Source organism: Phaseolus vulgaris, chromosome 4 (genome assembly GCF_051622355.1).
Source record: "Phaseolus vulgaris cultivar YP4 chromosome 4, ASM5162235v1, whole genome shotgun sequence".
In the NCBI taxonomy this organism is placed as follows: domain Eukaryota; kingdom Viridiplantae; phylum Streptophyta; class Magnoliopsida; order Fabales; family Fabaceae; genus Phaseolus; species Phaseolus vulgaris.
Window position 1 is genome coordinate 5,860,065 of NC_143501.1, and position 27,281 is coordinate 5,887,345.

The 27,281-nt window shown below is 34.6% G+C and overlaps 3 protein-coding genes and 1 pseudogene across 9 annotated transcripts in view; all 4 read left to right on the top strand.

Annotated features, from left to right (window-relative positions):
- LOC137836972 (putative disease resistance RPP13-like protein 1) overlaps positions 1–26,823 on the top strand; it is a 49,682-nt gene extending 22,859 nt beyond the window's left edge. The window contains exon 4 of the mRNA XM_090301412.1: positions 26,308–26,823. The gene's annotated coding sequence lies outside the window, so the exon portion shown is untranslated. The remainder of the gene's footprint in view (positions 1–26,307) is intronic.
- On the top strand, positions 1,513–7,729 carry LOC137836967 (putative disease resistance RPP13-like protein 1). 2 transcript variants are annotated; one of them, XM_068645777.2, is made up of 2 exons: positions 1,513–5,140; positions 5,392–6,584. In XM_068645777.2, exon 1 carries the CDS (start codon positions 1,624–1,626, stop codon positions 5,077–5,079), a length of 3,456 nt encoding a protein of 1,151 aa, XP_068501878.1. In that variant the 5' UTR covers positions 1,513–1,623; the 3' UTR covers positions 5,080–5,140; positions 5,392–6,584. The 2 variants fall into 2 exon arrangements, with proteins under 2 accessions (XP_068501878.1, XP_068501877.1); XM_068645776.2 differs by lacking the exon at positions 5,392–6,584 and adding an exon at positions 6,878–7,729 and having other exon boundaries at positions 1,514–5,140.
- Positions 8,934–21,257, top strand: LOC137836969 (putative disease resistance RPP13-like protein 1 pseudogene; annotated as a pseudogene). 5 transcript variants are annotated; one of them, XR_016520464.1, is made up of 2 exons: positions 8,934–12,558; positions 12,809–13,320. The product of XR_016520464.1 is annotated as a putative disease resistance RPP13-like protein 1 pseudogene, transcript variant X5 (transcript). The 5 variants fall into 5 exon arrangements; XR_016520463.1 differs by lacking the exon at positions 12,809–13,320 and adding an exon at positions 21,223–21,257 and having other exon boundaries at positions 8,940–12,558; XR_016520460.1 differs by lacking the exon at positions 12,809–13,320 and adding an exon at positions 21,223–21,257 and having other exon boundaries at positions 8,941–12,558.
- LOC137836622 (putative disease resistance RPP13-like protein 1) lies at positions 22,589–26,823 on the top strand. The gene is given in 3 exon segments (XM_090301410.1): positions 22,589–24,207; positions 24,210–26,186; positions 26,308–26,823. Coding segments are annotated over 2 exon segments (3,399 nt in total). The 5' UTR covers positions 22,589–22,721; the 3' UTR covers positions 26,123–26,186; positions 26,308–26,823.
- Positions 26,824–27,281: the final 458 nt, after the last annotated feature.

Sequence of the window (27,281 nt, forward strand, 5' to 3'; positions counted from 1 at the left end):
CTGAATTGGTATCTGTTGCAAAAAAAACTCATAATCTCTCTCTATAAATATATATATATATATATATATATATATATATATATATATATATATTATGCAAAATTTGTATAAATGAATGATGGAGGATGTGTGTGCATATAAGCAGCATTTCTGAAATGGCTTTTTTAATTTTTTTTTTTTTTGAAAAAACAAAATTATTAAAATAATTGTATTGCTACTCGAACTACAAAATTGAAGTCAATATTATAAATAAATTTATATAAATTAATTAAATAATAGATGAAAAGTAAAGATACAAGCTATAAAAAGTAATTTTTTTTTTAATTTTGAAAATAATATATAAGTGAAATTATAAATGTTTAAAATATCTAGCAATTAAGAAAACAGAGAGCATCAGTTCAGACGTGATTGTTTCAAATTGATCAGCACTAAAAAGTATCCTATGTACTAATTCATGTATTAGAAGAAGAAAAAAATTGTCATATGACAATACATGAAAGAACACCCAAGAATAAACAACGATAATGAAAAAAATAACAATGTGTATGATGTAAACTATATTAATATTAATAATATAAAATAAAGTCATACATAAGCATTATTTTTAAGTTTAAAATGAAGATTTTATATCTAAATGATAAGATTTTTTTTCTTTTAAATTCAAATACATAAAAAAAGAATTATTAAAAAAATATTTAAGTGATCGATATTTAAGGATATCTTCTTTCCACTAATTGAAGGTAATAAAATAACGACGTATAACACACCATTGCTGTCAGACTTTTATGCATTAAATACGTTTGTGATCTCATATTAGAAAATAAACAATTATTGCTTCACTTTGGGTCTATCGACCATATTCAACTCACCAAAACCATTGAATATAAAACTAATCAAACATAAAATATGTATCCAATGTTGAAAACCCAACCATCAATTACTCTTTATGATTGGCTGAATCTGTGAATGGGACGAATAATTGTGGAATTAAGCTTTTAACAAAGACTCAAAGAAAACCTTAAAGTCAAGTAATCCTTTAATTTCTGCAGAGGCAAAAAACTTCACTTCTAAGCTTTATATAAAAGTATCTGTATTGCCTTATCAATGATGGTAAAACCATGCATTCATCTATTTCTCTCGGTCTATAAGATTTAAAACAAGAAGTTTTAGTTGCTTCTTACATAGAAGTCTTTTATTATTATTTTTTTTCCATTTTTTCTCAATTTTTTTACCCTCTCCATGATTTGATTGGTTTAGTCTAGATGAAAAAGGTCATGATTTAAAGGTACTATGTTTCATATTTTTTCTGCAAAACTATTTACACTCAATTTCAATTGGTTTTAAGATGAAATCTAACATGCCATTAGAGCCTATATACCATCTTTGAGAGTTGAATATTTTGTTAAGCATTGCCTTTTCTTGCATGAATATAATATATTTGTTGCACTGGGACCCACAACCCTCTTCCCATTTCAGCATTTCATACTTTCATTGGTTGAGTTGCCATTAAAGAAAAAGAAAAATATGTTCTTAAAGTCAAATCATCCTTTCTAACTACTCTTTCCATCACTCTACCATTCATTACTGCACTGAATCCATTTCACTTCATTTCCAACTCCTACCATGGCAGCAGAAGTTATTGGTGGTGCTCTTCTTTCGGCCTTTCTTCAGGTTGCATTCGACAAGCTCGCTTCTCCTCAATTTCTAGACTTCTTTCGTCAAAGAAAACTTGATGAGAAACTGCTCACCAATTTGAACATCATGCTGCACTCCATCAATTCTCTCGCTGATGATGCTGAACTAAAGCAGTTCACAGATCCACACGTCAAAGCATGGCTTTTCGCTGCCAAAGAGGCTGTCTTTGATGCAGAGGATCTGTTGGGTGAAATAGACTATGAACTCACCAGATCCCAAGTTGAAGCTCAATCCGAACCTCAAACCTTTACTTATAAGGTATCGAATTTCTTCAACTCTACTTTCACTTCATTTAACAAGAAAATTGAATCAAGGATGAAAGAAGTCTTGGAGAAACTAGAATATCTTGCAAAGCAGAAGGGTGCTCTTGGTTTGAAAGAGTGTACTTATTCTGATAATAGATTAGGTAGTAAAGTGCTACAGAAATTGCCATCATCTTCTTTGGTGGTTGAAAGTGTTATTTATGGCAGAGATGCTGATAAAGATATAATCATTAATTGGCTGACATCTGAAATTGATAATTCTAACCAGCCATCAATACTTTCCATTGTGGGCATGGGTGGGTTGGGTAAGACCACACTTGCCCAGCATGTATACAATGACCCAAAGATCGACGATGTAAAATTTGATATGAAAGCTTGGGTTTATGTTTCTGATCATTTTCATGTTTTGACCGTGACAAGAACAATTCTTGAGGCAGTGACTGGTAAAACAGATGATAGTAGGAACCTGGAAATGGTTCACAAAAAACTAAAAGAAAAATTGTCTGGGAAGAAATTTCTGCTTGTTTTGGATGATGTTTGGAACGAAAGACGGGAAGAATGGGAACTTGTGCAAACTCCTCTTAGTTATGGAGCTCCAGGAAGTAGAATTCTTGTCACAACTCGTGGCGAGAATGTTGCTTCTAACATGAAGTCTAAAGTGCATCGCCTAATGCAATTAGGAGAGGATGAATGCTGGAATGTTTTTGAAAATCACGCATTAAAAGATGGTGATCTTGAATTGAATGATGAGCTAAAGGACATTGGTAGAAGGATAGTTAAGAGGTGCAAGGGATTACCTTTAGCTTTGAAAACAATTGGATGTCTTTTACGCACAAAGTCATCCATTTCAGATTGGAAAAACATATTGGAAAGTGAGATATGGGAGTTACCAAAAGAAAACAATGAAATTATTCCAGCGCTATTTATGAGCTATTGTTATCTTCCTTCTCATCTTAAAAAGTGCTTTGCTTATTGTGCCTTATTCCCCAAAGATTATGGGTTTGTGAAAGAGGAGTTAGTTTTGTTGTGGATGGCCCAAAATTTTCTGCAGTGTCCCCAACAGATTAGACATCCACAACATATTAGACATCTAGAAGAAGTTGGTGAACAATACTTCAATGATCTAGTGTCAAGGTCTTTTTTTCATCAATCAAGCGTCGTAGGACGTTTCGTCATGCATGACCTTCTGAATGATTTAGCAAAATATGTTTGTGTGGATTTTTGTTTCAGGTTGAAATTTGATAAAGGCGAATGTATACCGAAAACAACCTGTCATTTTTCATTTGAATTCCGTGATGTCAAAAGTTTTGATGGTTTTGGGAGTTTAACTAATGCTAAAAGACTTCGTTCATTCCTTCCTATCTCGCAATATTGGGGTTCTCAATGGAATTTCAAGATTTCCATACATGATTTGTTTTCCAAGATTAAGTTTATACGCATGTTATCCTTCCGTGATTGTTCATGTCTTAGAGAGGTCCCAGATTGTGTAGGTGATCTTAAACATCTCCATTCGTTAGATCTTTCGTGGTGTGATGCGATACAAAAGCTACCTGACTCGATGTGTTTGCTCTATAACTTACTAATACTGAAGTTGAACTATTGTTCAGAGTTGCAAGAATTGCCCTTAAATTTGCACAAACTTACCAAATTGCGTTGCCTGGAGTTGAACTATTGTTCAAAGTTGGAGGAATTGCCCTTAAATTTGCATAAACTTACCAAATTGCGTTGCCTAGAATTTGAAGGTACAGAAGTGTCAAAGATGCCAATGCATTTTGGAGAATTGGAGAATCTTCAAGTACTGAGTACATTTTTCGTGGATAGAAATAGTGAGCTAAGTACTAAGCAACTGGGAGGATTGGGAGGACTCAATCTTCATGGAAAGCTATCAATCAATGACGTGCAGAATATTATGAATCCTTTGGATGCATTAGAAGCAAATGTGAAAGATAAACACCTTGTGGAGCTAGAATTAAAATGGAAGTCGGACCACATCCCTGATGATCCAAGGAAAGAAAAGGAGGTACTTCAGAATCTACAACCCTCCAAACACTTGGAGGATTTAAAAATCTCGAACTACAATGGTACAGAATTCCCAAGTTGGGTATTCGATAATTCGTTATCAAATCTGGTGTTCTTACAGTTGCAGGACTGTAAACACTGCCTATGTTTGCCTCCCCTTGGAATTTTGTCAAGTCTGAAGGACCTTGAGATTATGGGGCTTGATGGAATAGTGAGCATTGGTGTTGAATTTTATGGGAGCAACTCTTCATTTGCATCCTTGGAGAGGTTGGAATTCCACAATATGAAGGAATGGGAAGAATGGGAGTGTAAAACTACTTCTTTTCCACGTCTTCATGAGCTTTATATGAATGAATGTCCCAAACTGAAAGGTACTCAAGTAGTTGTTAGTGATGAGCTCACAATTAGCGGAAAGAGTATCGACACATGGCTGCTTGAAACCCTGCATATTGATGGAGGTTGCGACTCTCTTACAATGTTTCGGCTAGATTTCTTTCCAAAGCTTCGTTCTCTTGAACTGAAAAGATGCCACAACATAAGAAGAATTTCACAGGACTACGCTCATAATCATCTCCAGCACCTAAATATTTTTGATTGCCCTCAATTTAAATCATTCCTGTTTCCCAAACCCATGCAAATCCTGTTTCCGTTCCTTATGAGTCTGGAGATAACTGTTAGTCCACAAGTGGAGTTTCATGGTTTGCCATTAAATGTAAAATATATGTCTCTTTCATGTTTAAAACTTATTGCCTCCTTGAGAGAGACCTTGGATCCCAACACATGTCTTGAAACCTTGCTTATTCAAAATTCAGACATGAAGTGTTTTCCCGATGATGTTTTGCTGCCACGGTCTCTCACCTCTCTACTAATCAATTCTTGCCTAAATCTTAAAAAGATGCACTACAAGGGTCTCTGCCACCTCTCCTCTCTCACACTTCTTGATTGTCCCAGCCTTCAATGCTTACCAGCGGAGGGTCTCCCCAAATCCATCTCTTCTCTCTCAATCGGGCGTTGTCCATTGCTGAAAGAGCGTTGTCAGAATCCAAATGGCGAAGACTGGCCAAAGATTGCTCACATCCGAGAACTGAATGTTTGGTCATAAGATGAGTCACAAGTTCAAAATTAGACGTGCACCTATTTCAATTTGTCTGCCACTTCAACAGGTTATAATTCTCCACAATATCTTTGTATCTTTTTTCTAACAATTTTCTTAGTTGCAAACGGTAACTCTATAATTGCCATTTTCCAAACAAGAGCAGCACATGTTATACTTAAACTGATGATATTTATTAAAGGAGGCTCTGCTACGATTTTCATGAATCAATTACTTTTATTTTATTCTTATTTTCGTGCAAGATTATTTCAATTGTTCTGTTGAAATTAAATTCCAACCAAATGTGTTTCCTATTTTTAGAATACTACGAAAATCGTGAAGGTGGTCTGGCATTTGGCATCCATTCCGAACAGAGTATTCTGTAGTTGGAAGTTATGGTGGCATCATCTTCCTTTTTCTAGCTATCTAAGTATATTTGTTTTCATAGCCACATTTTTTCTTCTGACAAAAAAGATGAACTTAAACTTAATAATAGATCACTGAAGCTAAATGATCCCAAAATAGAAGTCATGGGTTTTGAGTGGAGGAAAGATGAATGGAAACTACTGTGGACATAAGGGACCTTATGTATCTAAGGAACTTGTAATTGGAATTTAAAAGTATTTTTATACGACTTTTTACTTTATTAAAAAGCTCTTGTGACATTCCATCAATGAAGACTGAGTTTTACAGAAAACATAGTAATAGAAATAGCTTGAATATTGTTCAGAATATGAGTGTTAAGCTGCCAAACCCTCATGAAGTTCTTTGGTGACAACCAAACTGCTATGCATAATGAACCTAAACTGAGAAAATTTCAGTAATATTTTGAAAACAGGGTCTAATGTGTAAGGCCATGCATCCATCCATTTTAGTGTTCACCCATACAATCTCTTACAATGATTGGTATATGTCATTTTACAATGTCTTCACTTCACTTCTAGTAATTGCTCTAGGTGTTTTTGATTACTACACATTTTTTATAATTGCTATATGATCAACACCAAAGTTTATATTTATTATTTCCTTTTGTAAAAGTCTTGGTTCTGCCTTAAGGCAATGGAAAAATGATTTTGCTAGCAGTGAGGTTCCTACATTCACTTAAAATATACTATTACTTATTTGATATTTTTAAAGGTCTGTTTCTCTAGTTTCTTTGTGCCTAAATACATCTGCTTTGAATGTAGAGTTCTTCACAAAGCATTATCAACTTTGATGTAAAATTCACCTAAACACTCTGAAGGCCTTGTTTTTTCTCTTACCCAGGTGTTTTAACTACTACACTTTTTCAACTATTTAACAAAACTAGCTTGTACCTTTTCCCCCTCCCTCTCGTTACAAATAGTTTTTCTATTTTGTGGAAGAAAACTATTCACACTCAATGTCAATTGGTTTTAAGATGAAATCTAACATGCCATTAGAGCCTATATACCATCTATGTGAGTTGCCTATTTTTTTAAGCATTACTTTTTTTTTTCTAACATTCCCACTACAAGAAAATAATTAAATAGAAACTAATTTTAGACACTAAAAATAATTAGTTGTTGTATTAACTAAATTAGATACTAGTTTAGAGACTAAAAAAGTTATTGATTTCTAAATTAGTTTCTATTATGGATAAATAGTTTCTAAATTGGTATCTAATTAACTAACAAGGTTTTAACTACCAATTATTTAGATTCTAAATTTAGTAGCAAAATCCAAATTATTTATCTACTGATTTCTTCTGTGGCTCTTGATTTTAGATAATGATTTGTTAAGAGCCAAGATGCTGTGCTAATCAATAACCATATTGTCTGTTTTACAGTATCCTGTTCTATATCTAGAGGGAGTAGAAGACACCCTCTTCAGCTGGCCCAGGATTCTTGGGTAGATGTTGAATGGAGTCCTTAGTTCTTTAGTGATCTTCTTCTTAACCACTAATTCTGTGTTGAATCAAGCCTTCAGAAGAGATGGTAAGGTGGTTGATTTTGAAATACTTGGGGTCACAATGTATACATGTGTGGTGTGGACTGTGAATTGCCAAATGGCACTATCCATCAATTACTTTACTTGGATACAACATTTTTTTATATGGGGCAGCATTGTCTTCTGGTATGTGTTTGTGTTGGTCTGTGGTTACCTCTCTCCAGCAATATCCACAACAGCTTACAGGGTTTTTGTGGAAGCATGTGCTCCTAGTGCTCTATATTGGCTAGTAACCCTTTTGGTTGTTGTGTGTGTTCTGCTACCCTATTTCTCCTATAGCTCTTTGCAAAGTCGGTTTCTACCAATGTACCATGATATTATACAGAGAGAACAAGTAGAAGAGATTTAAATTGGGTTATCAGATGATGAGTTACCTAAACAGGTCCAGGGAAAACTAATACACCTCAGAGAGAAAGATTGAAGCAAAGGGAGTTGTGAAATGTAAATGCTTCTAAACATACATTCTTAGACCTTGGAATTTTATTTGATTTCTTTCTGAGTTGGGAAGTGGCATTGAAGTAGTGAGCATTGCAAATAGCTTTTAGTTTTTTATTTCTTTTCCTCCTGATTTCCATTTGTTTAGAAAATTAGGAGAGGAGAATTTTTGTAGCAGTCACCTGATGTAGATTAGCTGTGTAAAGCTTGAGTATTTGTTGTATTTGTTAAGGGAAGAAGCAATAGATATTTTACATGTTCTAAGATTAAGAGGGTTTGATTTTCAAACTGGTGTATAGTAAATACATATTGGAAGAAAGAAAGTTTAGTATTTTGGTTAGATGAGATAGGACCATGCTTGTGCTGACTTTAAGATGAAAGGAAATCTAAGAAGTATGAATAAAAACTCAACAATATAATGAACACTTTTTTCTTTCTTTATCATCAAAGAATTAAAGGAATTAAAAGAAGGGGTGTTCCAACCATATAAAAAAAATTCAACAATATAATGAACACTTAAATAAGAGTGACATAAACAAAAGGCTAAGGTACATAAACATGCATTAATCCAAATTGAATCCAGTTACTAATTTTGTCCACTTTGGCCATCTGCAAAGATTGAACTAAGTAGATAACTGACACTCCTAAAAAAGAGAATAAGAATTTTTATAGAGAGAGGACATTGTTGCAACATGTTATTAAAAAAGACTTAAAGCTTAAAGAGATAATTGTTTTCTGTCTTCACTGTAATATAACTGCAGGGTATGAGGCTATAAAATTCTACAACTTGTCATAGATAAATCAAAATATCATGAAAATCATCAATACCACTTATTTAAATGGATTGCTTAACAATCTCAGGAAGTAAGATGAAATTCAATTAGGAAATGTTTTTGTAAGATTGTGACTTCAACTCTCTAAATTTTATACACTCGTAATGTCTTTACAACAGGCACCATTTCAGAAAAACAACATTGAAAATATTTGCTTAATATATTTTTAGGAAATCTTTAAGTTTTTTAAAAATATCTCTTACATAAAGATAAAAATATATTCATTTATTATTTAGATTTAGGAAATTCAAATTGAGATATTGTTAATACTTGATATTTTGTTATATTTTACTATAAATCAAACTCCTCCATATCATAGATCTTTTATATTTTCAAACTATATTAAGTGATTAATAAAGAGACAAAGAAAGACGATAAACCAAATTAAGTGAATAACGAAAGGATGCGAATTAGTACATCAACTAAATTTGCACGAGTATAATATAAATGTTGCATAAAAGATATTATTTGAAGTCAGATATTATCCAAGCAATTAAAATTTTGGTTTCGAACTACTGTCAGATTTGACTCATCATTTATTATTTCACCTAATGATCAGACATACATTCATGGATTACAGTTGTGAACAAATATTGCATTGTACTTTCATTCATCACAACCCTTGAATGAATATCCAACTGCTCACATTTTATATTGGTTGAGTTGCCATTAAAGAAAAAGATGTTCTTAAAGTCAAGTCATCCTTTCTAACTGATCATTAACATCACTATAGCATTCATCCCTGCACTGAATCCATTCACTTCATTTCCAACTTCTACCATGGGAGCAGAACTTGTTGGTGGTGCTCTTCTTTCTGCCTTTCTTCAGGTTGCATTCGACAGGCTCGCTTCTCCTCAATTTCTAGACTTCTTTCATGGAAGAAAACTTGATGAGAAGCTCCTCGGCAAATTGAACATCATGCTGCACTCCATCAATGCTCTTGCTGATGATGCAGAACTAAGGCAGTTCACAGATCCAAACGTCAAAGCATGGCTTTTCGCTGTCAAAGAGGCTGTCTTTGATGCAGAGGATCTTTTGGATGAAATAGACTATGAACTCACCAGATGCCAAGTCGAAGCTCAATTCGAACCTCAAACCTTTACTTACAAGGTATCAAATTTCTTCAACTCTACTTTCAGTTCATTTAACAAGAAAATTGAATCAGGGATGAAAGAAGTCTTGGAGAAACTAGAATATCTTGCAAACCAAAAGGGTGCTCTTGGTTTGAAGGAGGGTACTTATTTTGGTGGTGATGGATCTGGTAGTAAAGTGTCACACAAATTGCAATCAACTTTTTTGGTGGTTGAAAGTGTTATTTATGGCAGAGATGCTGACAAAGATATAATCATTACTTGGCTTACATCGGAAACCGACAATCCTAACCAGCCATCAATACTTTCCATTCTGGGCATGGGTGGCTTGGGTAAGACCACACTCGCCCAACATATGTATAACGACCCAAAGATCGACGATGCAAAATTTGATATCAAAGCTTGGGTCTGTGTTTCTGATCATTTTCATTTTTTGACTGTGACAAGAACAATTCTAGAGGCAATCACAAATCAAAAAAATGATAGTGGGAACCTAGAAATGATTCACAAAAAGCTGAAAGAAAAATTGTCAGGAAGAAAATTTCTTCTTGTTTTGGATGATGTTTGGAACGAAAAACCAGCAGAATGGGAAGCTGTGCGAACTCCTCTTAGCTATGGGGTTCAAGGAAGTAGAATTCTTGTCACAACTCGTGGTGAGAAGGTTGCTTCTAACATGAAGTCTAAAGTGCATCGCCTAAAGCTATTAGGAGAGGATGAATGCTGGAATGTTTTTGCAAATCACGCATTAAAAGATGGTGATCATGAATTGAATGATGAGCTAAAGGAGATTGGTAGAAGGATAGTTGAGAAGTGCAATGGACTGCCTCTAGCTTTGAAAACAATTGGATGTCTTTTACGCACAATGTCATCCATTTCAGATTGGAAAAACATATTGGAAAGTGACATATGGGAGTTACCAAACGAGAACAATGAAATTATTCCTGCATTATTTTTGAGCTATCGCTATCTTCCTTCTCATCTTAAAAGGTGTTTTACTTATTGTGCCTTATTTCCCAAAGATTATGAATTTGTGAAGGAGGAGTTAATTTTGTTGTGGATGGCCCAAAATTTTCTACAAAGTCCACAACATATTAGACATCAAGAAGAAGTTGGTGAACAGTACTTCAATGATCTATTGTCAAAGTCTTTCTTTCAACACTCAGGTGTCAAGAAGTGTTTTGAGCAATCACATGCTAGGAGGTGTTTCGTCATGCATGACCTTCTGAATGATTTGGCAAAATATGTTTGTGCGGATTTCTGTTTCAGGTTGAAATTCGATAAAGGCTGATATATACCGAAAACAACTCGTCATTTTTCATTTGAATTATGTGACGTCAAAAGTTTTGATGGTTTTGAGAGTTTAATTGAGTCTAAAAGACTTCGTTCATTTCTTTCTATCTCACCATATTGGGAACCTCAATGGCAATTCAAGATTTCAATACATGATTTATTCTCTAAGATTAAGTTCGTACGTGTCTTATCTTTTAATGGTTGTAAGAAACTTAAAGAGATCCCGAATTCTATAAGTGATCTTAAACATCTTTATTCGTTAGATCTTTCGTGTGCTGAGATACAAAAGCTACCTGACTCGATATGTTTTCTCTATAACTTATTAATACTGAAGTTGAACTATTGTTCAAAGTTGGAGGAGTTGCCCTTCAATTTGCATAAACTTACCAAATTGCGTTGTTTGGAATTTGTACATACAAAAGTAACAAAGATGCCAAAGCATTTTGGAGAATTGAAGAATCTTCAAGTACTGAGTACATTTTTCGTGGATAGAAATAGTGAGCTAATTACTAAGCAACTAGGCGGATTAGGAGGACTCAATCTTCATGGAAGGCTATCAATCAATGACGTGCAAAATATTTTGAATCCTTTGGATGCATTAGAAGCAAATGTGAAAGATAAACACCTTGTGGAGTTAGAATTAGAATGGAAGTCGGACCATATCTCTGATGATCCAAGGAAAGAAAAGGAAGTACTTCAGAATCTACAACCCTCCAAACACTTGGAGCATTTGTCAATCTGGAACTATAATGGTACAGAATTCCCAAGTTGGGTATTCGATAATTCGTTATCAAATCTGGTGTTCTTAAAGTTGGAGGACTGTAAATACTGCCTATGTTTGCCTTTCCTTGGAAATTTGTCGTCACTGAAAACCCTACGAATTATAGGGCTTCATGGAATAGTGACCATTGGTACTGAATTTTATGGGAGCAACTCTTCATTTGCATGCTTGGAGAGTCTGTCATTCTACAATATGAAGGAATGGGAAGAATGGGAGTGTAAAACTACTTCTTTTCCACGTCTTCAAGAGCTTTGTGTGGATAAATGTCCCAAACTGAAAGGTACTTATTTAAAGAAAGTAGTTGTTAGTGATGAGCTCACAATTAGCGGAAACAGTATAAACACATCGTCGCCAGAAACCATGCATATTGATGGAGGCTACGACTCTCTTACAATCTTTCGACTAGATTTCTTTCCAAAGCTCCGTTCTCTTGAACTGAGAGACTGCCAAAACCTAAGAAGAATTTCACAGGAGTACGCTCATAATCATCTCATGGATCTATGTATTTATGATTGTCCTCAATTTAAGTCATTCTTGTTTCCCAAACCCATGCAAATCCTGTTTCCGTCCCTTACCACGCTTCAGATAACTTTTTGTCCACAAGTGGAATTGTTCCCAGATGGAAGTTTGCCATTGAATTTAAAAGAGATGTCTCTTTCACGTTTAAACCTTATCGCCTCCTTGAGAGAGACCTTGGATCCCAACACATGTCTTGAACGCTTGTCTATTGAAGATTTGGACGTGGAGTGTTTTCCTGATGAAGTTTTACTGCCACGCTCTCTCACCTCTCTACTAATCCAATATTGCCCAAATCTTAAAAAGATGCACTACAAGGGTCTCTGCCACCTCTCCTCTCTCACACTTCTTGATTGTCCCAACCTTCAAGCCTTACCAGCGGAGGGTCTCCCCAAATCCATCTCTTCTCTTACAATCTGGGGTTGTCCATTGTTGAAGGAACGTTGTCAGAATCCAGATTGCGAAGACTGGGGAAAGATTGCTCACATCCAAGGACGGCATGTTTGATCATAAGATGAGTCCCAAGTTCAAAATTAGACGTGCACCTATTTCAATTTGTCTGCCACTTCAACAGGTTCTAATTCTCCACAATATCTTTCTACCTTTTCGATTACAATTTTCTTAGTTGCAAACGGTAACCCTATAATTGCCATTTTCCAAACACGAGCAGCACATGTTATACTTAAACTGATGATATTTATTAAAGGAGGCTCTGCTACGATTTTCATGAATCAATTACTTTTATTTTATTCTTATTTTCGTGCAAAATTATTTCAATTTTCTGTTGAAATTAAATTCCAACCAAATGGGTTTCCTATTTTTAGAATACCACGAAAATCGTGAAGGTGGTCTGGCATTTGGCATCCATTCCGAACAGAGTATTCTGTAGTTGGAAGTTATGGTGGCATCATCTTCATTTATCTACCTATCTAAGTATATTTGTTTTCATAGCTACATTTTTTCCTTCTATCTTCTTATATCATGCTACTACAGTTTCTGACAGAAAAAATGAACTTAAACTTAATAATAGATCACTGAAACTGGACAAAAAATTATCCCAAGAATGAAGTTATGGGTTTTGAGTGAGGAAAGATGAATGGAAACTGCAGTGGACATAAGGTACATGCTGTATCTAAGGAACTTGTAATTGGAATTTGAAAGTATTTTTAAACCAATTTTTTCTTTATTAAAAAGCTCTTGTGATATTCCATCAAGATTTTTAAACATTAAAAGAAGTCTTGTGGTGTTCAATCAGACTGAGTTTTACAGAAAAATTAGTAATAGAAATAGCTTTGAATATTGTCAATGCTTGGGTTGTCAAAACATATAATCACATCTACATATGCAGGTGTGCAACAGGCTGAGGGAAGACAACATTATCTATCAGCAATGCTCAGAATAAGCTGCCAAACCCTCATGAAGTTCTTTGGTGACAACCAAACTGCTATGCATAATGAACTAAACTGAGAAAATTTCAGTAATATTTTTAGAACAGGGTCTAATGTATTTGTTTATGGAAGAAGGTTTAGATATTTTAAAATAGATTTTACCTGTGACAGCATAAAACCAAGACAAATAAATAGACTAAAATATTATGCAAAGTACTAAGCCATGTACCAAATACTATGCCAGGCACTGATAATGCTGCATGCTATAATTATATAAACCAGGACAATCAAACTTTTCCCCCAGCACTCATTATGCCACTAACTCTCTAGAACAAACAAAAACTAGATGAAATTAAGGGTAAAAGATTTCAAACCAGATATGAAATTTGAATGAAAGAAATTCAACAGTTCAAACGTGATTGTTTGAAATTCAGCACAATAGATATTAAAGAAATAAGACCCTTTCCTTCTCCATGCATTGTTTCCTAAATATATATATATATATATATATAAATATAAAAGGAAAATTATGACTGCTATGTTAATATCAACATGTTTGCTCTATAATTTATAGTATTTGCTGATAAAAAAAATGTTTGCTCTGTAATTTGGCTAACGAGTAAGATGAAACACCAGTTAAAGAGGTAATCCTATATACTGATTCTTGTATTAGAAGAAGAAAAAAATTGTCATATAACATAATACATGAAAGAACTCCCAAGAATAAACTATAATAATATTAATAATATAAGATAATAGTCTATCCTTATAAAAGGAAAAAAAAAAAAAAGCAGAACAAGGTGACAAGATGGAGTGCAGAAGGTTAGTGGAAAAAGATGACTTCTGTCTTGTGACCTTAATTAACTCAAAACAATTAGTTAAAGAATTGAAATTTGGATGCAACTTTCTTGCAATCTTTCGGGTAGATTTCATTCCGGAGCTCCGTATACTCCTTCTGATAAATTCGAAATATTGATAGCTAATTAGATACTAATTTAATAATTATTGAATAATAAAAAAAAAATTAGAAATTAAAAAAAAATTAATTTCTAAAATGATATCTAATTTAGTTATTATTGTCATTAATTATTTTGATATCTAAAAATTGATTTTTATGTCATGAGTTTTTTAGTGTTCTACTTTATATATTGTATATGAAAAAATAAATCAAACTCCTCCTTATCATATATCTTTTATATTTTCAAACTATATCAAGTGATAAATAAAGAGCCAAAGAAAGACCGATAAACTTACCAAATTAAGTGAATAAGGAAAGAATGCGAATTAGTACATCAACTAAATTTGCATGAATATAATAATTGTTGCATAAAAGATATTATTTGAACTCAGATATTATCCAAGCAATCAAAATTTTGGTTTAGAACTTTTGTCAACACTTTTCTTCTCAGAAACAGTCAACAATTATTGCTTCATTGGGGCCCACAACCCTCTTCCCATTCGTTCATTCATTAGAACCCTTGAATGAATATCCAATAGCTCACATTTTCTATTGGTTGAGTTGCCATTAAAGAAAAATATGATCTTAAAGTCAAGTCCTCCTTTCTAACTACTCTTTTCATTCATCACTGTATCATTCATTCCTGCACTCAATTCATTTCACTTCATTTCCAACTCCTTCCTACCATGGCAGCAGAACTTGTTGGTGGTGCTCTTCTTTCGGCCTTTCTTCAGGTTGCATTCGATAGGCTCGCTTCTCCTCAACTTCTAGACTTCTTTCGTGGAAGAAAACTTGATGAGAAGCTTCTCGACAATTTGAACATCATGCTTCACTCCATCAATGCTCTCGCTGATGAACTAAAGCAGTTCACACATCCACACGTCAAAGCATGTGTTAGCATTAAACTCAGCCTTCAGCCGTAATTAGTTTTATTTTAGCATCTGAATAGCCAATAATTATTATCTTTAATTCTAGTTTTGAATGTCATTTATACTATGATTTAAATGTAAATTATAGTATAGGTTTTATGAGAGAGAAGGTAGAATTTTGAGAAGTCTATTGTAAGACTATTTAGAGAGATTGTATTCTTATTTGAAAAACAGTAGTGAAATAAAATATATATTTCCTGTTCACAAATATCTTGCTCTGTTTTATTCTCTCAACACCAACAATTGGTATCATAGCTATTTTCTTGAGGGATCTGTGAGGTTAGTAGAGTGCACCAATGGAAGGAGGATCAAATTTTTCAACAATGGCACCACCTGTCTTTGATGGAGACAATTATCAAATGTGGGTTGTTCGTATGGAGACTTACCTAGAAGCATTGGATTTATGGAAAGCTGTAGAAGAGGACTATGAAATTCAGTCCCTTCCAAAAAAACCCTACGGTGGCACAAATAAAATCACAGAAGGAAAAAAAGATAAAGAAATCAAAGACAAAAGCATGTTTATTTGCAGTTGTATCTCCTATGGTATTCACAAGGATAATGTCCTTGGAGTCAGCAAAAGAAATATGGGATTACCTCAAGGCAAAATATGAAGGTGATGAGAGGATTCGTGGAATGCAAACTCTGAATCTAATCAGAGAGTTTGAATTGCAGAGAATGAAGGAGTCGGAATCCGTAAAAGAGTACTCGGACAAACTTCTAAGCATTGCCAACAAAGTGAGGTTGCTTGGATCTGTGTTAAAAGATTCAAGAATTGTGGAAAAACTGCTTGTAACAGTTCCAGAGAGGTTTGAAGCCACCATAACAACCCTGGAGAACACAAAGGACCTATCAAAGATTTCTCTTGCAGAGCTCTTAAATGCTTTACAAGCACAAGAACAAATGAGAGCCATGAGACAAGATGGAGCAATAGAAGGAGCCTTACTAGTCAAACATGAAGGTGGATGGAGAAACAAAGGTAGAAATTATCCTCCTTGTAAGCATTGCAACAAGTTAGGTCATCCACCGTTTAAGTGTTGGAGAAGACCTGATGCTAAGTGCAACAAGTGCAATCAACTTGGGCATGAAGCAATCATTTGTAGAAACCAAAGTGAGCAACAAGATGTAGATGCTCAAATTGCAAATGAGGAGGAGGATGTACTTTTCGTTGCAACTGGTTTTTGCAGCAATATTTCAAGTGCATCTTGGTTAATTGACAGTGGCTGCACCAACCACATGACACATGATAAGGAACTCTTCAAGGAATGGAGAACTACTGATATTAAAAGGGTGAGGATTGGAAATGGTGCAGTAAAAGGAAAAGGCACAATAGCTATCACAAGCTATAAAGGTATAAAAATCATTACAAATGTTCTTTTTGTGCCAGAGATTGATCAAAATCTTTTGAGTGTTGGTCAATTGTTGGAAAAAGGCTATAAGGTGATGTTTGAAAATAAACATTGTTTAATCAAAGATGTTGATGCCAGATATTTGTTTAAAGTTGAAATGAAGGGAAAAAGTTTTGCTCTCAATCCAATGGAGGAGGAGCACATTGCCTTAAAATCCAAAGAAAATGTCACAGAAATTTATGTACCTGACTTGAAGAATAATATTCTCGGTATGGGAAAATTATTGGAGAGTGTTGAAGCAAAATTTGATAACCTGGAAAAAAGGTTTACAAAATTGGAAGAAAAATATGTTGATATGGAGAAAGACAAGGAAAGTAGAGTCAATCAAGTTGAAGAACTCCATTTGTTGCTTTTGGCACAAAAAGAAAAGGTGAATGAATTACAATTCAAATTAAAAGCCCCTTTTGGTTCATGTGTTTTACTTGAAAATAATGGTTTTGACTTAGGAGAAGACCATAAATGGAATGGTGTTGAGACATCATCTGAAAGGGAAATATGGTATAATCATTATCTTCGAAGCTCATTGAAGTCAAAGTCTTTCTTAAATCCTTTTTAATTCAAAGGGTGAAAGTGGAAAGATTTTGTTTGGAAAATTAAAAGTAATTCAATTCAAAATTATGCACGGATTGATGCAGTGAAGAAAAATATTGGAGGCAGTGTGAGCGATGACAATCAGAAAAGCAACAATCTGAATGAATAATATGAAATGTTTGAGTTTAAGGGGGAATTTGTTAACATTAAACTCAAAGCCTTCAGCCGTCATCAATTTTATTTTAGCATCTGAATAGACAATAATTATTATCTTTAATTCTAGTTTTGAATGTCATTTATACTAGGATTTAAATGTAAATTATAGTATAGGTTTTATGAGAGAGAAGGTAGAATTTGAGAAGTCTATTGTAAGACTATTTAGAGAGATTGTATTCTTATTTGAAAAACAGTAGTGAAATCAAATATATATTTTCTGTTCACAAATATCTTGCTCTGTTTTATTCCCTCAACACCAACAACATGGCTTCGTGCTGTCAAAGAGGTTGTCTTTGATGCAGAGGATCTTTTGGTGAAATAGACTATGAACTCACCAGATGCGAAGTCGAAGCTCAATCCCAACCTCAAACCTTTACTTACAAGGTATCGAATTTCTTCTACTCTACTTTCAGTTCATTTAACAAGAAAATTGAATCAGAGATGAAAGAAGTATTGGAGAAACTAGAATATCTTGCAAAGCAAAAGGGTGCTCTTGGTTTAAAAGATTGTACTTATTCAGGTGATGGATCAAGTAGTAAAGTGCCACAAAAATTTGGTGGTTGAAAGTGTTATTTATGGTAGAGATGCTGACAAAGATATAATCATTAATTGGCTCACATCTGAAACCGACAATCCTAACCACCCATCAATACTTTCCATTGTGGGCATGGGTGGCTTGGGTAACACACTTGCCCAGCATGTGTACAATGACCCAAAGATCGAAGATGCAAAATTTGATATCAAAGCCTGGGTTTATGTTTCTGATCACTTTCATGTTTTGACCGTGACAAGAACAATTCTTGAGACAGTGACTGATAAAACTGATGATAGTAGGAACCTAGAAATGGTTCACAAAAAACTGAAAGAAAAATTGTCAGGAAGGAAATTTCTTCTTGTTTTGGATGATGTTTGGAACGAAAGACGAGAAGAATGGGAAGTTGTGCGAACTTCTCTTAGCTATGGGGCTCCAGGAAGTAGAATTCTTGTCACAACTCGTGGGGAGAAAGTTGCTTCCAGCATGAGGTCTGAAGTGCATCTTCTAAAGCAATTACGAGAGGATGAATGCTGGAAAGTTTTTGAAAATCATGCATTAAAAGATGATCTTGAATTGAATGATGAGTTAATGAAGGTGGGTAGAAGGATAGTTGAGAAGTGCAAGGGATTACCTCTAGCTCTGAAAACAATTGGATGTCTTTTACGCACAAAGTCATCCATTTTATATTGGAAAGTGACATATGGGAGTTACCAAAAGAACACAGTGAAATTATTCCTGCGATATTTTTGAGCTATCGCTATCTTCCTTCTCATCTTAAAAGATGCTTTGCTTATTGTGCCTTATTTCCCAATGATTATGAGTTTGTGAAGGAGGAGTTAATTTTGATGTGGATGGCCCAAAATTTTCTACAAAGTCCACAACAGATTAGACATCCAGAAGAAGTTGGTGAAGAGTACTTCAATGATCTACTGTCAAGGTCTTTTTTTGAACAATTAGGTGCCTAGAGACGTTTCGTCATGCATGATCTTCTGAATGATTTGGCAAAATATGTATGTGCGGATTTCTGTTTCAGGTTGAAATTTGATAAAGGTCGATGTATACCGAAAACAACCCGTCATTTTTCATTTGAGTTACATGACGTCAAAAGTTTTGATGGTTTTGAGAGTTTAATTGATGCTAAAAGGCTTCGTTCATTTCTTCCTTTCTCAAAATTTTGGGAAATTCAATGGCATTTCAAGATTTCCATACAAGATTTGTTTTCCAAGATTAAGTTTATACGCATGTTATCTTTCTGTGGTTGTTCATTCCTTAAAGAGGTCCCGGATTCTGTAGGTGATCTTAGACATCTCCATTCGTTAGATCTTTCGTGGTGTGATGCGATACAAAAAGCTACCTAACTCGATATGTTTGCTTTACAACTTACTAATACTGAAGTTGAACCATTGTTTAGAGTTGGAGGAATTGCCAATTTTCATAAACTTACCAAATTGTGTTGTCTGGAATTTAGAGATACAAAAGTCACAAAAATGCCAATGCATTTTGGAGAATTGAAGAATCTTCAAGTACTGAGTACATTTTTCGTGCATAGAAACAATGAGCTAATTACTAAGCAAATGAGAGGATTGGGAGGACTCAATCTTCATGGAAGACTATCAATCAATGAAGTGCATAATATTTTGAATCCTTTGGATGCATTAGAAGCAAATGTGAAAGATAAACACCTTGTGGAGCTAGAATTAGAATGGAAATCAAACCACATCCCTGATGATCCAAGGAAAGAAAAGGAGGTACTTCAGAATCTACAACCCTCCAAACACTTGGAGCGTTTGTCAATCTTGAACTATAATGGTACAGAATTCCCAAGTTGGGTATTCGATAATTCGTTATCAAATCTAGTGTTCTTAAAGTTGGAGGACTGTAAATACTGCCTATGTTTGCCTTCCCTTGGAATTTTGTCGTCACTGAAAACCCTACAAATTGTAGGGCTTGATGGAATAGTAAGCATTGGTGCTGAATTTTATGGGAGCAACTCTTCATTTGTATCTTTAGAGAGGTTGAAATTCCACAATATGAAGGAATGGGAAGAATGGGAGTATAAAACTACTTCTTTTCCACGTCTTGAATGGCTTTATGTGAATGAATGTCCCAAACTGAAAGGTCTTCATTTAAAGAAAGTAGTTGTTAATGATGAGCTCAGAATTAGCGGAAACAGTATGGACACATCGCCGCTTGAAACAGTATGGCTCAGCTACTTTTTCATGAATCAATTACTTCTATTTTACTCTTATTTTCGTGCAAAATTATTTCATTTTTTCTGTTGAAATTAAATTCCAACCAAATGTGTTTCCTATACTTAGAATACTACGAAAATCGTGAAGGTGGTCTGACATTTGGCATCCATTCCAAACAAAGTATTTGTTTTCATAGCCACATTCTTCCTTCTAACTTCTTATTTCATGCTACTACAGTTTCTGACAAAAAAAAGTGAACTTAAACTTGATCATAGATCACTGAAACTAAACGATCCCAAGAATGAAGTTATGGGTTGAGTGGAGGAAAGATGAATGAAAACTTCAATGGACACAAGGGACATTCTGTATCTAAAGAATCAAGACTTTTAAACATTAAAATAAGTCTTATGGTGTTCAATCAAGACTGAGTTTTACAGAAAAAAGAGTAATAGAAATAGCTTGAATATTGTCAATGCTTAGGTTGTCAAAACATTATCATCACATCAGCCAAAAAATACAACAGCCTCAGGGAAGACAACAAACTGCTATGCATAATGAACCTAAACTGAGAAAATTTCAGTAATATTTTGAAAACAGATTCTAATGTGTAAGGCCATGCATCCATGCCTTTTAGTGTTCACCCACACAACGTTGTCATGCTCCAATTTTAGTTTCCTTAATATTCTGATCTTGAGACTCAAGCAAATAAATGTAACACAACTGTCTAATAGAAAAACAACTTTATACTCCATTGGTTCAGTAGTGTGAGTTATTGAAAACCTTCTGCTACTTGTGTTCGATTCCAACCATTAGGAAAAACAATCATACACTTGCTAGTTAGTACAATTAATGCATGAGTTCAACTAAATAAAATAAATACCTGGGATGAGAAATATCTTAATTATAATTTTTTTTATCGACAATGAGTAAATAAATTAAAAGATGGGTAAGATTCTATACCTCATTTGCTAGTCACCTGCTACTATTTATGATGGATACACTCATTCTTTCTTGATTTTTAAGTTAATGATTTAAATGGAACAATGTGCTAATGCTTTTGTTTCTACCTTATTTCTTCTACAGGTCTTCCAAAGTTGGTTTGTAGCAGTGTATCATAAATTATAATGAGAAAATAACTACAAGGGCTTGAAATTGGGTTCTGATGAGGAATTGGAATGTGGATTTCTGAAGCAAACTGTTTTGTTGAACCTCTTAGTGGGTCTATTTGCTTTTAAATTTGTCTTTAAAGGAATAAAATAGAACCCACTTTTCTTATTTGCAGGCTACTGTTTCAATTAGAATTTTGCCACTTTCAAGGACTAAAAGTTTAAGGACTCTCTGAACAGCAACAACAAACTTACAGAAGTGTAAAGTTTCTTGTTGACCAAGTATTGTCTTGTATAGTTGGAGATAAAAAGTGATTATTGGAAGCCAACAACTCTCTAGAAATCTTGTATATTTAGAGTCTTTTACCGATGAAGATTTTCTTCGACTCCCTCTCACTTCGCTAAATACATGTGATTGTGCATGTCCAGACTCATCACTCCCTCTCTCAGAGGCATGTTACCACTCAGGCCTTCTAAATTTTGATTAAATATATTTAATACAAAAATGTTCAAAATAATCTCCAAGTAGTATTACCCTTTTTGGTCAGAACTAAAAAACTAATCTCTTGTGATATATTAAAGAGATAATCACTTTAAAAACTAATCTCTTGTGATATATTAAAGAGATAATCACTTTTGATACATTTTTTTGGTAAGTACGAATTTGAGATCAAATTTTTGACCACATATTTAAGAGAGAAAGTTACATGCTAAATATGTCACACTCTGTAGTTCTGTTAAGTTGTGAATGTCAATGGAAGACTTTGCTTCATTTCTTCCATAACCTTCCAGTAAACACATCTTTCTCCTAAATTTATTTCTACACTTCTTTTGTAGAAGAAAGTTCGATGAAGCACTGTTCATAAAATTAGTAAAGCTGAGTACTTGAACCAAAAGAGGCACATGTATTTGTTAATGGAAGAAGCTTTAGAAATTTTACAATATATTTTACATGTGCCAGCATAAAACAAAACCAATTTATCCTCGTCAACAGTGAACTGAACTGTTAAAACTTGAAATACATAAAAAAACTGTTAAAAAATTATATATGGGTATCTTCTTTCCACAAGTTGAAGCTAGAGATAGAACAAGAAAATAAAGACGTATAACACACCATTATTGTCCGACTTTTATTCATTAAGTACGTTTGTGATATCATATCAGAAAATAAACAATTATTTCTCGACTTTGGTTCTATCGACCTTATTCAACTCACAAAAACCATTGAATATAAAACTAATCAAACATAAAATATGTATCCAATGTCTGAAACCCAACCATCAATCACTCTTTATGATTGGCTGAATCTTTGAATGCAACGAATAATTGTGGAATTAATCCTTAAGAAAGACTATATTGGCTGAGTAGACATCAAAGAAAACTATGTTCTAAAATACTTTACTACTCATCCTATCAATACAAACTGCATTTCAACATACTGATTTCCATCCTTCCAATCATTTTCCAATTCCTGCCATGGCAGCAGAACTTGTTGGTGGTGCTCTTCTTTCAGCCTTTCTTCAGGTTGCATTCGACAGACTCGCTTCTCCTCAATTTCTAGACTTCTTTCATCGAAGAAAACTTGATGAGAAGCTTCTCTGCAATTTGAACATCATGCTGCACTCCATCAATGCTCTCGCTGATGATGCTGAACAGAAGCAGTACACAGCTCCACACGTCAAAGCATGGCTTTTTGCTGCCAAAGAGGCTGTCTTTGATGCAGAGGATCTGTTGGGTGAAATAGACTATGAACTCACCAGATGCCAAGTCGAAGCTCAATCCGAACCTCAAACCTTTACTTACAAGGTATCAAATTTCTTCAACTCTACTTTCACTTCATTTAACAAGAAAATTGAATCAGGGATGAAAGAAGTCCTGGAGAAACTAGAATATCTTGCAAAGCAAAAGGGTGCTCTTGGTTTGAAAGAGGGTACTTATTCTGATGACAGATTCGGTAGTACAGTGTCACAGAAATTGCCATCATCATCCTTGGTTGTTGAAAGTGTTATTTATGGCAGAGATACGGACAAAGAAATCATACTTAGTTGGCTCACATCTGAAATCGACAATCCTAGCCAGCCATCAATACTTTCCATTGTGGGCATGGGTGGCTTGGGTAAGACCACACTCGCCCAACATGTGTACAATCACCCAAAGATTGATGATACAAAATTTGATATCAAAGCCTGGGTCTGTGTTTCTGATCATTTTCATGTTTTGACGGTGACCAGAACAATTCTTGAGGCAATCACTAATAAACAAGATGATAGTGGGAACCTAGAAATGCTTCACAAAAAATTGAAAGAAAATTTGTCAGGAAGGAAATTTCTTCTTGTTTTGGATGATGTTTGGAACGAAAGACGAGAAGAATGGGAAGCTGTGCAAACTCCTCTTAGCTATGGGGCTCCAGGAAGTAGAATTCTTGTCACAACTCGTGGTGAGAAAGTTGCTTCCAACATGAGGTCTAAAGTGCATCGCCTAAAGCAATTAGGAGAGGATGAATGCTGGAATGTTTTTGAAAACCACGTATTAAAAGATGGTGATATTGAACTGAATAATGAGCTAAAGGAGATTGGTAGAAGGATAGTTGAGAAGTGCAATGGATTGCCTCTAGCTTTGAAAACAATTGGATGTCTATTACGCACAAAATCATCCATTTCAGATTGGAAAAACATATTGGAAAGTGAAATATGGGAGTTACCAAAAGAAGACAATGAAATTATCCCTGCGCTATTTCTGAGTTATCGCTACCTTCCTTCTCATCTTAAAAGGTGTTTTGCTTATTGTGCCTTATTCCCCAAAGATTATGAGTTTGTGAAGGAAGAGTTAATTTTGTCGTGGATGGCCCAAAATTTTCTACAATGCCCACAACAAAAAAGGCATCCAGAAAAAGTTGGTGAACAGTACTTCGATGATCTACTGTCAAGGTCTTTCTTTCAACCATCAAGTGTCGAGAGACATTTCGCATGCATGACCTTCTGAATGATTTGGCAAAATATATTTGTGCAGATTTATGTTTCAGGTTAGGATTTGATAAAGGAAAATGTATGCCGAAAACAACTCGTCATTTTTCCTTTGTATTCCGTGACGTCAAAAGTTTTGATGGTTTAGGGAGTTTAACTGATGCTGAAAGACTGCGTTCATTTATTCCAATTACACAAATTGGGAGAAATTTTTTTGGCAGTTTTGCATGGCAATTTAAGGTATCGATACATGATTTGTTCTCCAAGATTAAGTTTATACGCGTCTTATCTTTTAATGGTTGTTCGAAAATTAAAGAAGTCCCACATTCTCTAGGTGATCTTAAACATCTCCATTCGTTAGATCTTTCGAATACTGGTATACAAAAGCTACCTGAATCGATATGTTTGCTTTATAACTTGCTAATACTGAAGATGAACTATTGTTCAGAGTTGGAAGAGTTTCCCTTAAATTTGCATAAACTTACCAAATTGCGTTGTCTGGAATTTAAATATACAAAAGTGACAAAGATGCCAATGCATTTTGGAGAATTGAAGAATCTTCAAGTATTGGATACGTTTATCATTGATAGAAATAGTGAGGTCAGTACTAAGCAGCTGGGAGGACTTAATCTTCATGGAATGCTATCAATTAAAGAGGTGCAGAATATTGTGAATCCTTTGGATGCATCAGAAGCAAATTTGAAAAATAAACACCTTGTGGAGCTAGGCTTAGAATGGAAGTTGGACCACATCCCTGATGATCCACGAAAAGAGAAGGAATTACTTCAGAATCTACAACCTTCCAATCACTTGGAGAATTTGTCAATCAAGAACTACAGTGGTACAGAATTCCCAAGTTGGGTATTCGATAATACATTATCAAATCTGATATCCTTACTATTGAAGGACTGTAAGTATTGCCTATGTTTGCCTCCCCTTGGACTTTTGGCATCACTAAAGATCCTCATAATTACAGGGTTTGATGGAATAGTGAGCATTGGTGCTGAATTTTATGGGACCAACTCTCCATTTACGTCCTTGGAAAGGCTGGAATTCTACAACATGAAGGAATGGGAAGAATGGGAATGTAAAAATACTTCTTTTCCACGTCTTCAACATCTTTATCTGGATAAATGTCCCAAACTAAGAGGTTTGTCAGACCAACATCTTCATTTAATGAGATTCTTGAGCATTAGTTCATGTCCACTTGTGAATATTCCCATGACCCATTACGACTTCCTTGAAGGTATGATGATTGATGGTGGTTGGGACTCTCTTACAATCTTTCTGCTAGATTTATTTCCAAAGCTCCACTCACTTCATTTGATAAGATGCCAAAACCTAAGAAAAATTTCACAGGAGCACGCTCATAATCATCTCCGGTCTCTAGAAATTAATGATTGCCCTCAATTTGAATCATTCCTTATTGAAGGAGTATCTGAAAAACCCATGCAAATCCTTACTCGAATGGATATAGATGATTGTCCAAAAATGGAGATGTTCCCAGATGGAGGTTTGTCATTAAATGTAAAATATACGAGTCTTTCAAGTTTAAAACTTATCGCCTCCCTCAGAGAGACATTGGATCCCAACACATGTCTTGAGAGCTTGAATATTGGAAAGTTGGATGTGGAGTGTTTTCCGGATGAAGTTTTGCTGCCACGATCTCTCTCCAAACTAGGAATCTATGATTGCCCAAATCTTAAAAAGATGCACTACAAGGGTCTCTGCCACCTCTCTTCTCTCACACTTATTAATTGTCCCAACCTTCAATGCTTACCAGAGGAGGGTCTGCCAAAATCCATCTCTTCTCTTGTAATCTTGGATTGTCCATTGCTAAAGGAGCGTTGTCAGAATCCAGATGGCGAAGACTGGAGAAAGATTGCTCACATCCAAAAACTGAATATTGGGTAATAAGATGAGGCATAAGTTCAAGATTAGATGTGCAGTTATTTCCATTTTTCTTCCACTTCAAGAGGTGCTAATTCTCCACAATATCTCTTTACCTTTACATTTACAATTTTCTTAGTTGCGAAAATTATTAGTAAGTGGATTTCTAATACTTACTAATCGTTCATTCATACTATCTTTTTTTACAGTATCCTTCTCTATATCTGGAGGGAGTAGAAGAGACCCTCTTTAGAGATCTTACTCTTGACCACGATGCTTTCTAAGGTGGCTGTTTTTAAAATACTTATGGTCACAGTGTGTTGTGTGGACTGTGATATTATAAGTCTTTCCAAAGTCTGTTTCTACCAATGTGCCAAGATATGATAAAGAGAAAAAAAGTAGAAGGGTTTGAAGTTGAATTATCAGAGGATGAGTTACCTAAACAAGTCCTGGGCAAACTCCTACATCTGATAGAGAGATTGAGGCAATGGGAGTTGTGAAATGTAAATGCTTCTAAGCGTCCATTCTTAGAACTTGAAATTGTACATGTTTTTCTTACTGAGTTAGAAATAGCATTCAAGTTGTTTGTGAGCATTGCATGTAACTTGTATTTTTTATTCCTTTTGTTTCCATCTATTCACTGTATATAAAAAAAATGTTCTGGTTAGAACTGATGTCAACTGTTGAAACCAAATTTTCTTTCATTTATCTCATATGCTTGGATAAAGACATGCATATCCATCATCTTTCTTTCGAAACTTATGTGGCGTCCATACCAAAATACAGAAAAAGGTAGTGAACTATATTACTTCATGATAATAACTGGATCAGAAAATGGTGAAAGAAGAACTATTTATTGAATGTACGTAAATTGAATCATTGGTTTTTGAGAGGCCTTCATTACCCTTTATCTTAGAATGTAGATTTCAGTATAACTCAATTCTACAAAAACTGGTTTACATTAATATGTTGATCATGATATTATCTCTGTTTGATGTAGGACTTTATTTTTCCTGTACTTCAATATTACCTACATGGTTCTAGCTCCCTGTCATTAACAATTTTTCTCAACTATTTTCTTTCTCATCTTTGTCGTTGATGGTTTTATGTAAAGTATGGATCCAACGGTTAATATGTGTTCAATTTCTTCTCTCTAATGGAAGCCATAGGAAAGAAATCATTC

What these genes read in the sequence shown, in the direction of transcription:
- LOC137836967 (XM_068645777.2), top strand. Translation starts at nt 1,624, where the DNA reads ATGGCAGCAGAAGTTATTGGTGGTGCTCTTCTTTCGGCCTTTCTTCAG.